This window comes from Hyperolius riggenbachi, chromosome 3 (assembly GCF_040937935.1).
Source record: "Hyperolius riggenbachi isolate aHypRig1 chromosome 3, aHypRig1.pri, whole genome shotgun sequence".
Lineage (NCBI taxonomy): Eukaryota > Metazoa > Chordata > Amphibia > Anura > Hyperoliidae > Hyperolius > Hyperolius riggenbachi.
In genome coordinates, this window is record NC_090648.1 from 67235910 (window position 1) to 67249950 (window position 14041).

Here is a 14041-nt window from a genome sequence, read left to right on the forward strand (position 1 = left end):
CCCCTAATTATTGTGTCCCCCCCCTTGTGTTCACCTCCACTATCCCTGAATAAATGCAAGCAGCGACAGCACCGCTCACCTAATCCATAGGAGCCCGCGGCAATCAGTGACCACTCCTCTACCTCACTGCTCCCCTAGTGCCAACTTCTGCTGATGATCCGCGGAAGCCGGCACTAGGGGAGCAGTGAGGGAGAGGACTCTGATTGCCGCTGGAGGCTCGGTAAGTATTTGGAGGGAAAGGACTGACTTTTTAGCCGATTGCTCAAGCAACCGGCAAGCACATGTATCCGGCAATCCCTGCCGATGCCGTATACTGGGGGACTGTTATGCACATTGCCTGGCTTTCCTTCTGATGCTCTGCCTCTAATACTTTTATCCATAGACACTGAACAAGCATGCAGATCAGTTGTCTATGAGAAATATGACAAGATTAGCTGCATGCTTGTCTCAGGTGAGTGACTGCCAGCAACTGGCATTATTTAAAAGGAAATAAATATGGCAGCTTCTATAGGTCTCAGATTCCTTATAAAGAGGAACTGAATAACATAATATATACAATTGCGTATTTTTTTTACAATATTCAATTAAAGATTAGTCAGTGTTTGCCCATTATACAGTAAAATATTTCCTCTCCCTGATTTACATTTTGAAATGTATCACTAGTGGCGACACCTTTAGTCCTGCCAGGTGATCTCTGTGGAATGTTCATTTACTGAGAGTTATATGCACAGAGGGAGATACTGCTTGCTTGGCAGTTGGAAACGGCTGTTTTTCCCACAATGCAACGAGGTCCACAGACAGCAAACTGTTAGGACCATGGTCCTGACATCACACTGTGGGAGGGATTTCCCCACAATATCAGCCATACAGACGTCCCTGATGATCTATTTGAGAAAAACTAAATATTCCTTGTGGGAAAGGGGGTATCAGCTACTGATTGGGTTAAAGTTTCTTTTTAAGTGGTCATCATGGGGAAAGGGGGCAGAGCTATTTATATGCTGGGGTGGTGGACAAAAAAAAAATCATTGACATGGCCTTTAAGATTTTACTAAAACCTTTTTTTTATGGATTCAAACACTCATAAATTCTACATGCAATCTTTGGAAACAATGGAAGCGTTGTCAGATTAACAACAAAACTTACATTTTGTGGTTTTCTTTGCCTTCTGTTGACTGACATCTGTAGGTGAAACCAAATTTGTTACACATTAATTCTCAGTAAAGTATTGCAAAAAAAAAAAAAAAAATTAAAAAAGTAGTCAAATTAAAAAATGCTTGAAAACACCAATACAAAGTACATTTCTCCCAGAGTAAAATGCACCATAAATGTATTTTCTCCTATCTTGCTGTCACTTACAGCAGGTAGTAGATATCTGACAGAACAGACAGGTTTTGGACTGGCCCATCTTCTCATAGGGGATTCTCAGATGTTTCTTTATTTCCAAAAACACTTACAAAACAGCGGTTGTTTAGTCCAACAGCCAGAGTAGTAAGCAAACAGAGGTAGGTAGGTAGGTAGGTGTGTGTGTGTGTGTGTGTGTGTGTGTGTGGTGTGTGTTCTGTAAATACTGAGAATCCCCCATGAGGAGATGGACTAGTCAAAAACCTATCAGTTCCATCAGATTTATACTAACTACTGTAAGTGACAGGGCAAAATAGGAGAAAAGTAATGTATTATTATTATTATTATTATTATTTATTGTATTTATAAAGCGCCAACATATTACGCAGCGCTGAACATTAATTTAGATTACAGACAATATTTAGGGGTGACATACAGCAATATGACAATACAGGAATACAAGAAAACCAGATCACACAGCACAGTATTAGTACAATGTAATGCTTAGTCGCTGGATGAAGCATGGAGATTAGGCAAGTTAGGTTCACTCAAATGCATGGCATGGGTTCACAGTAATGGAGGTGCCAGATCAGGTAGGACACAAAAGGAGGAGGACCCTGCCCAAAGGCTTACAATCTAGAGGGAGAGGTAAGGACACGAATGGTAGGGGACCAGAGTTCAGCTGTAGGTTTAGAGCACTTGTGAGGGGTAGTAGGCCAGAGTGAAAAGGTGAGTTTTGAGGGCTTTCTTGAAGATGTTGAAGGAGGGGGCTGCCCTAATGGGTGGAGGTAGGGAGTTCCATAGTGTTGGAGCAGCTCTTGAGAAGTCCTGGAGGCGTGCATGGGACTGGGTGATGAGGGGGGTGGTTAGGCGAAGTTCATTGGAAGAGCGGAGTGAGCGGCTAGGTGTGTACCTCTGAGTAAGATCGGAAATGTAGGTTGGACAGGTTTTGTGGACAGATTTGTAGGTCAGACACAGTATCTTGAATCTGATTCTGGACTGGATAGGAAGCCAGTGGAGGGATTCTAGGAGGGGATCTGCCGTGGTGGAGCGATGGGAGCAGTGGATAATTCTGGCTGCCGCATTCATGATGGACTGCAGTGGGGCTGTTCGGGTCATAGGGAGACCAGACAGCAGGGCATTGCAGTAGTCAAGGCGGGAAATTATGAGGGCATGGATGAGGAGTTTGGTGGTGGCAGAGGTCAGGAAAGGGCGAATCTTACAGATGTTACGAAGGTGGAAGTTGCAGGACTTTGTGAGGTTTTGGATGTGGGAAGTGAAGGAGAGTGTGGAGTCCAGGGTGACACCCAGACAGCGGGCTTGAGAGGTAGGGCGAATGGTAGTGTGGTTAACAGTGACATGCACATCTGGGAGGTTCGTGGATGGCCGGGGTGGGAAGATCATAAATTCCGTTTTGTCTAGGTTTAGTTTCAGGAACCTAGCAGACATCCAGGAGGAGATGGCTGATAGGCAGGAGGAGACCTTGTCCATGGTAGTGTAATGTATAGCTCATTTTACTCTGGAAGAAACATACTTCTTATCAGCATGTGTTTACATGTAATTAGAATTTCAAATTTTTTTGCGACAATGGTATTTTAAGTATAATAAAAGTTTCAAACAAAATCATTTCAATAAAGAAATGTAAATGTAAGTTTTCCCTCTCTATCAGGCCACAACTCCCTTGACTTCAGATCTTTGGCAGAAAATTTGCATTTTTTTTTGCATATAAATTTGAGTTCTTGTGCAAATTTTTTGTCTGTATGTTTTTCAGAGCATACAAATGTGAATGCGAAAAACGGAACCCTGCCTTAGGACTGCTGGACAAGCCTGACTTATCCATAACGGTTTCAGCTATTTTTTCCTGGACGAGTTAGGCTGCTCCATCCCGCCAGGGAGGTTAATCTACAATAATAAGTGAAGATTGTGCACTAAAAATGATTCATTAATTCAGACTTCAGTCCAATGTCCAAATGGGACATCAAGTCCATGCCACACGGGAATTAAAAGCTAGAATTTCTACTGTAAATTATTTTCTGTAGGAAGGTATAGTCAGGGCCAGATTTCTGGAAAAGCCACTGAGGCCCGGGCCTTGGGCGGCAGCTGTCTATGAACATGGAATAGGGATTGCTGCATATGGAAGAAGAGGCTACAAATGGAATATGGAAACTGCAAATAAAAAGCAAGATTTGGACATAGGGAGCTGCTGCCCAAGGGACCTGTATATAACTGAAGGGGCTGATGTACATGAAGGTTAGACATGGAAGAGAGGGCTACACAAGGAAAAGAAAGGGGAGCTGCAAGAAAGTTGGACTTGGGGTGGACAAACGAAACATCCATCCATGGGTATAGACACTAGCTGATTCAGCTCCGAAAAGCTAATAGAGGTATTTGCTGGTGGCTGGTGCTTCCTATAGAGAAATGTAGGCTGCAGAGAATCCCTGAGAGGAACTACTATACAGAAGTGATTTGTTGCTGGCTTTTTATTGCTTGTGAAATTGGCCTTATACAAACAGAAAGACTAAATCATTAGTGACTGTCTCTTGTGTGTGTACAGCGGTCTGCCGGTGTCATTCAGGACGTCATTAGAAATCGTTTTTCACAGACAAATAAAGACCATTGTTACACCTGGGTGCTTCCAATTTGTCTTCCCCTCTTCATAAAACAGAACAGGTTGTTTGGCAGGTAGCCGAGCAGCATATTTGTACAGCGATCATTACAAAAAGGTCATCTAAACCAGAGTGCCTTCTTAAAACAGAAGGAAATTTGCAATAATTCAGTTGTAAGTCAACATTTGTGGTTACCCACAATTAAGGCTGCACGATTTTAGAAAAAAATTGAAATTGCGATTTTTCTCTCAAAAATTGCGATTTCGATTTTTTTACGATTTTCTTCAAATCGAGCTTTAGCACTAAATTCACAATCCCCCCAGTATAGTTTAGCCAGCTATAGGTTCCCCTGTAAAGGTTAGCTAACTATAGGTGCCCCAGTACAGATAAGCCAGCTATAGGTGTTGCAGTGCAGGTTAGCCAGTGTCGGTATCGCAGTACAGGGTAGCCAGTGTATGGTGCCGCAGTACAGGGTAGCCATCCTGATCCCCTTTAGTGTAACCAGATCCCCCCGCCTCCCCCCACACATACACAGTCGCACACACCTTTAGTGTATATAGGCTGATCCCCCTTAAGTGTATATTGCTAGATTCCCCCTTTAGTGTGTATATATAGCCAGATTCCCCCCCCCCCCTTAGTGTATATAGGCAGATTCTTCCCCCTCCCTTTAGCCAGATCACCCCTTTAGTGTACATAGGCAGTCCGTCCCCTTAACCTCTTGACGACCAGCTAACGCCGATTGGCGTAAACTGGTCGTCTGCGGGTTACCATGGAAACGGCCGCTCGATCGAGCGGCCTTTCCATGTCAGTTCACGGAGGGTGTCTCCGTGAACAGCCGGAGAGCCGCCGATGGCGGCTCGCCGGCAAAATGTAAACAGGCGGGGAAGAAATCCCCGCTGTTTACATCATACGGCGCTGCTGCGCAGCAGCGCCGTAAGGCAGATCGGCGATCCCCGGCCTCTGATTGGCCGGGGATCGCCGGCATATGATAGGCTGAAGCCTATCCTTCAATGCGCAGGACGGAAATCCGTCCTGCGCAGCACACAGGGGAAGGAAGAGGGAGGGAGCTGGCGAGAGGGCTGAAAGCGCTGCGGAGGGGGGCTTTGAAGAGCCCCCCCCCGCTAAGCAACTGCAGCCGGCGGCGATCAGACCCCCCCAGCAGGACATCCCCCTAGTGGGGAAAAAAGGGGGTAGTCTGATCGCCCTGCTGCACTCCTGATCGGTGCTGCGGGCTGTAGAGCCCACGCAGCACCGATCAGTGTAAAATCCCCTGGTCGGCAAGTGGTTAATGTATATAGCTAGATCCCCCTTTAGTATAGGCAGATCCCCCACTTTAGCTTATATTGCCATATCTCCCCTTTAGTATAGGCAAACACACTTCCCCACTTCCCTTTAGTGTAGATCCCCTTTAGTGTGTATATAGGCAGTCCCCCCCCCCTTCCCCCGCTTAATGTATATAGCCTGATCCCCCCTCTTTAGCATATATAGCCAGATCCCCCCTTTAGTATAGGCAGATACACTCCCCCCCCCCCCCCCCCCTTCCTTTTAGTGTATCTAGGCAGATCCCCCTCACGATGGTACCTGCTTCTCTCCCGGCCCCCTCCTTCTCTCCTGGCCCCCTCCTCCAGCGAGTTCTGATCCCATTCGGCTTCACCGCATTAGAGTGTCGCGCGGTGAGCCGCGGTGAACAGGCAGCGAGTGTTGCTTGGTAACGGTGGGCGCCAGGAAGTGATGTCACACTTCCTGATTCAGGCCCCGCAATACTCGGCAACACTCGCTGCTTGTTCACCACGGCTCACCGCGCAGCAGTCTAATGCGGTGAAGCCAAACGGGATAAGAACTTGCTGGAGGAGGGGGCCAGGAGAGAAGGAGGGGGCCGGGAGAGGAGTAGGTACCAGCGGCTCCAAAAATCGCAGCAAAACCGAAACTTTGACGATCTGAAGATCGTCAAGCCCCTGATCGCGATTTTCGGCTTTAAACCGAAAATCGTTCAGCCCTACCCACAATGCACTACTACTAAATATGCAAATTATCCCTTTTCGCCCTGGTTAAGCCAAGCAAGCATCCAGAACCACTGGTGTATAGCAAGCCTATAGCTTTAAGTTTTACACAGCCATACCAAACCCACATGTAGAGGTAGTGTCTCAGCAGAGCTGAGTAACTACCTGTGTGGATTTCCACAGAACATGCACTGTTGGTGGGCCTTGAGGACAGGGTTGGGGAACACTGAATTCTAAACAATCACTGACAATCATGTTGGGCAACAGTTATTTAGTCAGGAACCGCAAGTCAAAACTGTTCAGAAACTCTGCCTTCTTGCCCTCTGGTGGTAGAACAGAGAACTGGACCTCCCATGCCTACATGCACCAACCTGTACCTGTCCCATTATGAGGTCTCTTTTCTACGGACGTAGACTAAACTCCTCACTTGTCAGGCAGTTCAGCCTCTCGGCTCAGGCCACAAGCACCTTTGACTGGTGGTGGTGCATAACCGTCGTCCAAAATCAATCTGTCACGTCTGAAGAAGATTACTGCTCTCTTCTGCCTTGGCTGTGCTTTGGAAGCGCTGATCTGTGCGCCGCTAGTCTGGTCTACTCAAGACCAGACTAGCGGCGCACAGATCACAGCTCCCTCCAGTGGCTGTACAGCGGTAAGTCCCCGCCTGCTGTCAGCCGCTGCACCGACACTTCAATATTCCAGAGGGGAAAGCCAGGAAGGGGGGCCCCAATGTGAGGGAAGGGGGGGGGGGGGGGACTTCCCCATCGCTCTGCCCACAGCTCCCTTTCACTGGCTGCCTCCCCTCCTGGGGACACCTACAGACCTGGCTATACTGGGGGCACCTATACACCTTGCTACATATAATGGGGACACCTACACACCTCGCTACATATACTGGGGACACCTATAGACCTGGCTATACTGGGGGCACCTATACACCTTGCTACATATACTGGGGATACCTATACACCTGGCTACAAATACTGGGGACACCTATACAGCTGGCTACATATACTGGGGGCACCTATAGACCTGGCTCTACTAGGGGCACCTATACACCTTGCTACATATACTGGGGACACCTATACACCTGGCTACAAATACTGGGAACATCTATACAGCTGGCTACATATACTGGGGACACCTATAGACCTGGCTACATATACTAGGGACACCTATAGACCTGGCTATACTGGGGCACCTATACACCTTGATACATATACTGGGGCCACCTATACACCTGGCTACAAATACTGGGGACACCTATATAGCTGGCTACATATACTTGGGACAACTATACACCTTGCTACATATACTGGGGACACATATATACCTGGCTACAAATACTGGGGACACCTATACAGCTGGCTACATATACTGGGGACACCTATAGACCTGGCTATACTGGGGCTACCTATACACCTTGCTACATATACTGGGGACACCTATAGACCTGGCTACATGTACTGGGGACACCTACAGACCTGGCTACATATACTGGGGAAACCTATAGACCTGGCTACATATACCGGGGACACCGATAGACCTGGCTACATATATTGGGGACACCTATCCACCTGGCTACATATACTGGGGACACCTATAGACCTGGCTATCTATACAGAAGACAACTATAGACCTGGCTATCTGTACTGGGGACACCTGTAGACCTGGCTACCTATTCTGGGGACACCTATAATCTTGGCTACACCTATAGACCTGGCTACTTATACTGGGGACACCTATCGACCTGGCTACTTATACTGGGGACACCTATAGACCTGGATACCTGCACTGGGGATACCTTTTGACCTGGTTACCTATACTAGGGGCACCTATTTTGGGGGAACTGCTGCTGCCAGATTAAAAGTATTTTGGGAAACAGCTGCCAGATTATGTGTATTTTTGGGGATCCGCTGCCAGATTGTGTATAATGGGGGAACCGCTCCTTCCAGATTATGTGTATTTTGGGGGAACCACTGCTGCCAGATTACATGTATTTTCGGTGATCCGCTGGCAGATTACGCATATTTTGGGGAGCCGCTGCCAAATTATGTGTATTTGGGGGAACCGCTGCTGCCAGATTACGTCTATTTTGGGGGAACGACTGCCATATTATCTGTATTTTGGAGGAACCTCTGACAAATTGCATGGATTTTTGGTGAAATGCTGTCAGATTACATGTATTTTGGGGAAACACTATGGCAGAGTTCAAACTTCCCCAGCAGACCTTTTACATCACTGCTAAGGTCATGTATATTTTGCCCTACCCATGACCACGCCCACATTCTGTTGCTTGACCACACCCATTTTTCGGCGCAGGGGTTTTTATCAGTATAAAATATCTGTTGTCAGTAAATTATTATATCTTAGTCTGTAAAAAAATAACGTGAAAGGTGGCAAACACTGGTATGGGGGCCCCATAATCTCCTATTGCCCTGGGGCGCTATGAGTTGTCAGTCCACCCCTGGAGCCGCTTGTCTTCAGGAAGCTTCCAAAGACTTCCAAAGTCTTCCACGGCTGGAGTTATGAACAGAAGAGCCTGTGAAGGAACGAGGGGCCCGTGATGAGAACCAGAAGGCTCTATAGGACCCAGAGCCTTCCCTCTCTTTAGGTAGGTATCCGGCTTTGGCTTCAGACTTAAGTCTATGAAAAAGTGCAGGACAGCAGCAGAGAGCACTGTACATCTGAGCAAGATCTGATAGCGTGTGACCAGCTAAGATGGCGATCCTCACCTTTGTGCTGGGCGGCAGTGCCCTGCGTCCTCACAGCACACACATGGATTCCACGCCTTGCTGCCCTTAACAGGCATAAGGAGCTTACTGCTAGCGACATCCTGGTGTCTGGAAGGAGAGTATCCAGTTATAAACAATAAAAAAAAAACAAAAAAAAAAACCAGAATATACTGTATCTATCTATGTATCTATACACACACACACACACATACATACATACATACATACATACATACAGATACACTTGTACACCAAGCTTCAACCAACTAAAGAATCTAAAAAGCAGGCATAGTGAAAGTAACCGGGCAAACTCCATTTATTATGTATTTATACAGTGCTGACAACTTCTGCAGTGCTTTACAGAGTATATAGTCATGTATCCAATCGCTCACCAAAAGACTTCCCAACCACTGTCCAGCCCTGTACTACAAGAAACTCGGCCAAGGTGCCTGATAACAACCGCCCCTGCCGGGAATCCAGTATACGTACAGCACCCCCGCCCCCTACCTGTCAGCAATCTGACCGCCGGGTTGCTTTGGCCGAAAGCATACCCCACTTCCGCGTAATGTCACACCCACACTGCTCTGTTGCCCCGCCCCCCCTACACACACACAAATATAACAGCACTAGCTAGCAACTCGTCTGTACAGCCTCAGCCCTGCCAAGTCACCCAACAACATTTTAACCACCCTGGCGTTCTGAGATCTCCAGGGCGGCTGCGGGAGGAGTTTTTTTTAATAAAAAAAAAACTATTTCATGCAGCCAACTGAAAGTTGGCTGCATGAAAGCACACTAGAGGGCGCTCCTGACGTGTAATTCCGATGGCCTCCGGCGATCAGAATTAACAAGGAAGGCTGCAATGAGCAGCCTTCGTTGTTTTGCTTACCTCGTCGCCATGGACATCAGCCGGCGTCCTGTCGTCAGCTGCCTCCGATCCAGCCCTTAGCGCTGGCCGGAACTATTTGTTCCGGCTGCGCTGGGCTCCGGCGGCTGGGGGGACCCTCTTACGCCGCTGCAGGCGGCGGATCGCCGCTGCACGCGGCGGATCGCCGCGCTGCAGTGGCGATCAAGTAGCACACGCGGCTGGCAAAATGCCGGCTGCGTGTGCTGCTTTTTATTTCATCAGAATCGGCCCAGCAGGGCCTGAGCGGCAGCCTCCGGCGGTAATGGACGAGCTCAGCTCGTCCATACCGCCCGGCTGGTTAAACATTGCATATTGCCTGGCTATCCTACTGATCATCTGCATCTAATGCTTTTAGCCATAGACCCTGAACAAGCATGCAGCAGATCAGGTCTGACAAGATTAGCTGCATGCTTGTTTCTGGTGTTATTTAGACACTACTGCAGCCTAATAGACCAGCAGCGCTGCCAGGCAACTGGTATGGTTTAAAAAGGAAATAAGTATGGCAGCTTCCATATCCCTGATACTGTACTACATGTAGCTGGTAAAATTGGTCAGTGATTGGCCAATCAAAGTTGAAGTTATGGGCTAGCCTTGAGTCATAGGCAGACCCCACAGTGTTAGTTGGGAATTTCCTCTTGGAAAATTCAAAGCCCAAATCAAGCCACAGCTCTACATGCTACATCTGATTGCTCAGTACACAGGGTGCCCCTCCGTTACCTCTCTGTGTCAGCTGAGGCTTCTGCAAACAAACATCCTTTTCTAAAAATTCACTGAAGCAGTCCAGCTGAAAAATCTAGACGCAGACCCAGTGCGGCTGCTGCTCCATTGTGCAACATTTTGTTGTTCAGATCACAAGACGGCAGAACATAAACAGAGCTCCCTGAGAAGAGTGCAGCCTGCAGCACTGGACATCTGTGTTGCACAAAGTGGCTAGTTTAAAGGGCAACTCAAGCTAAAAAGGGATATGGAGGCTGCCATATGTATTCCCTTTAAGCAATACCAGTTGCCTGGCTGTTATGCTGATCCTCTGCCTCCAAGGGCCTTTTTCCATTACACAGCTGAATCGCAAAATCGCTAGTAATTTTAATCGCTAGGGTTGTTACTTTATCATAGAAATCATGAGAAGTATTTTCTACTATAGTGATTCGATTTGGAAATCGCAATCGCTTTCTGGAGCGATTTTTTACAGTGATAATGCAATGCAAATGAAAAATCGCAATCGCATAACAGAATTAATGAATAATCGCAATCGCTGGCGTTTGTGATTGCTAGTGGAATAAACCTGAACAAGCATGCAGCAGATCAGGTGTTTGATATTATTGTCAGATCTCACAAGATTAGCTGCATGCTTGTTTCAAGTGTTATTCAGACACTACTGCAGCCAAAAAGATCAGCAGGGCTGTCAGCTGACTGGTATTGTTGGAAATAAATATGGCAGCCTCCCTATACTTCTCACTTCAATTGACCTTTAGGCTTCTTTCCCACTAAGACGTTGCGTTAGATGCTACGTTAAGGTCGCATAACGTGCACCTAACGCAACGCATGGTGGGGCAGAAGCTGGACTTCAGATCGAGCCGCGTCAAGCGGGTCTTCATGCATCCTGTGATGCCGTGATGCGTACTCTTGGACGCATGCGGCATCATGTGGTCCCACCAGCCAATCGCCGCATAGAGCGGCGCTCCAGGAAGTAAACACTGCACGTCACACCATGCAGTGAATATTAATTAGCCATGTGCCTGGTCAAGGAGGAGGAGGGGAGACCTCCTCCTCCAACATCACAGAGCATGTGCCGATTATAACGCGCAGCACGCAGGCACTTTGTTTTTGCCTGCTGCGTTACAATGTAACACAACGTGGGCACTGTGAACAGCCCATTGATTTCTCATTGCTGTGCGGCTGGCTGCGTTACAGAATGCTCTAACGTGCCCCACTGTGAAAGCAGCCTTAATGACTTCTGGCCAAGTACTTTAAAAGTGATTCGTCGTTTACCACTGGTTCACAGAGGCATAGTGGATAGCTCTCTTACCTTGCAGCGCTGGGCCCCTGGTTCGAATCCCAGCCAGGGCACTATGTGCACGGAGTTTGTACTCCCCATGTCTGCGTGGGTTTCTTCCAGGCACTCCAGTTTCCTCCCACATCCCCAAAACATACAAATAAGTTAATTGGCTTCCCCCTAAATTGACCCTAGACTACGATACATACACTACACAATCCATACATAGACATACAGTATGACTATGGCAGGGATTAGATTGTGCGCTCCTCTGAGGGACAGTTAGTGACAAGACAATATACCCTGTACAGCACTGCGGAAGATGGTGCTATATAAATACTAAATACTACTACATCAATGCAATCATATCAGTTATGGCAAACAAAAGTTCTCTAGAGTTTCATGTTTAATACTCTGACAGACATTCTAAAAAAACACATGACTTTTGCTTAGAAGCAGGTTTCCCCTCCACTAAGTGTTATTTCCCTTTATTTACTACATACGGAAAGCTGTCAGCTGCTGTTTTTCTTTACAGAGCAAGAGATGTCCTAAGCTCTCACACAAACATTCCATGTCTCTTTAAATAGGGTAAGTGAGTGTTCCACCAATGGAATGACCCATACAGAGCCTCTCCCCTTCCTTCAGCCAATGAGATCAGAGCACTACTGAAAGGGACTGTGAGGTAACTCTGTGACAAGTCTAAGCACAGGAAGGAGCCGTGCTATGTTACACCTTCTATACACAGTAAACAGCAAACTACATATCCTACAACAAAAACCACCAAAACGTCCATTCACTAAAAGGACAAAGTTTTACCTCAAAATATTCTAATCACTGCCAGCATGAGTCACTAGGCTACTTTTAAAGTGGACCTGAACTCTTGCACAGGACAAAAGAAAAACATAGAAAAATGCACCCTGTATGTATTCAGAGAGTTTAGCCTGTCTAATTCCCGCTCATCTGTGACTAATCACTAGTAGTAATTTGATCTCTCCCCCTGTATCACCTGACTGCCACAGCAGATAAGCTCATTTGAAAGCACAGGATGTTAAAGGGAACCTAAACTGAGAGCGATGTGGATGTTTCCTGTTAAACAATACCAGTTGCCTGGCAGCCCTGCTGATCTCTTTAGCTGCAGTAGTGGCTGAATCACAGACCTGAAACAAGCATGCAGCTAATCCAGTCTGACTTCAATCAGAGCACCTGATCTGCATGCATGTTTAGGGGCTGTAGCTGAAAGTATTAGAGACACAGGATCAGCAGGAGAGTCAGGCAACTGGTATTATTTAAAAAAAAAAAAATCCATATCCTTTTCAGTTTAGGTTCCCTTTAAAGAGAGTCTGAAGCGAGAATAAATCTCGCTTCAGACCTCATAGATAGCAAGCATGTGTGCCCCTGCTAAACCGCCGCTATCCCGCGGCTTAACGGGGGTCCCTTCACCCCCAAATCCCCTCCGTAAAGCGGGGCAGCGCTTCCGCATTGGGGCAGGGCTAACCGCCGCAGCCCTGCCCCACGCGCGTCTGTCAGCTGCGTATCTCCGCCTCAGCCCCGCCCCTCTCAGTCTTCCTTCACTGAGAGGGGCGGGGGAGAGGCGGCAATGCGCGTCTGATAGACGCGACTGGAGGCAGGGCTGCAGCCGTTAGCCCTGCCTCCAGGAAGGGAAGATTTACGACCAAGACTACGACCAAGTCTTGGAGGGGTGGGTTTGGGGGTGAAGGGACCCCGTTTAGCGGCGGTTTAGCAGGGGCACATGTGCCCCTGCTAAGTATGAGCTCTGAAGCGAGATTTATTCTCGCTTCAGAGTCTCTTTAACAATATGTCTGCTTCCATGAAAGCAGGAAGTAGACATACTGCAGATTTATTGCAAGATTTGTATCAGCTGTAACAAAGAAATGTTTTTCTTTAAATGTTATTATGCTGCTGCATATATTTTAGAGTTGAGAGGAATTTCTGAGTTCAGGTCTGCTTTAAGAGCTCAAATATATACTATACGTTCTATGTATTTTATTTATTAGGACACCCTGTTGCATTGCTGAGCTGATTTCAGCAATATGTCATATTGTACAATACGCAAGTACCTCAGACTAGTGCAGAGACATTGCTGTCTAATGGACGCACAGGACAGGTCAGCTGCAGGGGGCCGACTGAAGCCCCAGGTTTTTTTTTTTTCAAACCCTCTACAGAACCCCTTAGGGTATAAATAACTGAAGCAAGAGGGATATGAAGGCTGCCATATGAATACCAGTTGCCTAGCTGTCCTGATCCTCTGCCTCTAATACTTTTAGACATAGACCCTAAACAAGCATGCAGCAGATCACTTGTTTCTGTCATTATTGTCAGATCTGACAAGATCAGCAGCATGCTTGTTTCTGGTGTGATTCAGAAACTGCTGCAGCCAAATAGATCAGCAGCGTTACCAGGCAACTGGTATTGTTTAAAATGAAATAAATATGGCAGCCTCAATA

The 14041-nt window shown here is 47.1% G+C and overlaps 1 protein-coding gene across 1 annotated transcript in view; it reads right to left on the bottom strand.

The window, feature by feature from the left end:
- GCDH (glutaryl-CoA dehydrogenase) overlaps window positions 1-14041 on the bottom strand; it is a 57821-nt gene that overhangs the window by 38314 nt on the left and 5466 nt on the right. Inside the window, exons 3-4 of the mRNA XM_068274303.1 lie at window positions 8680-8787; window positions 1144-1179 (exon numbers count right to left, since the gene is read on the bottom strand). Coding sequence (XP_068130404.1) covers window positions 1144-1179; window positions 8680-8779 — 136 coding nt within the window. The 5' untranslated portion in view covers window positions 8780-8787. The remainder of the gene's footprint in view (window positions 1-1143; window positions 1180-8679; window positions 8788-14041) is intronic.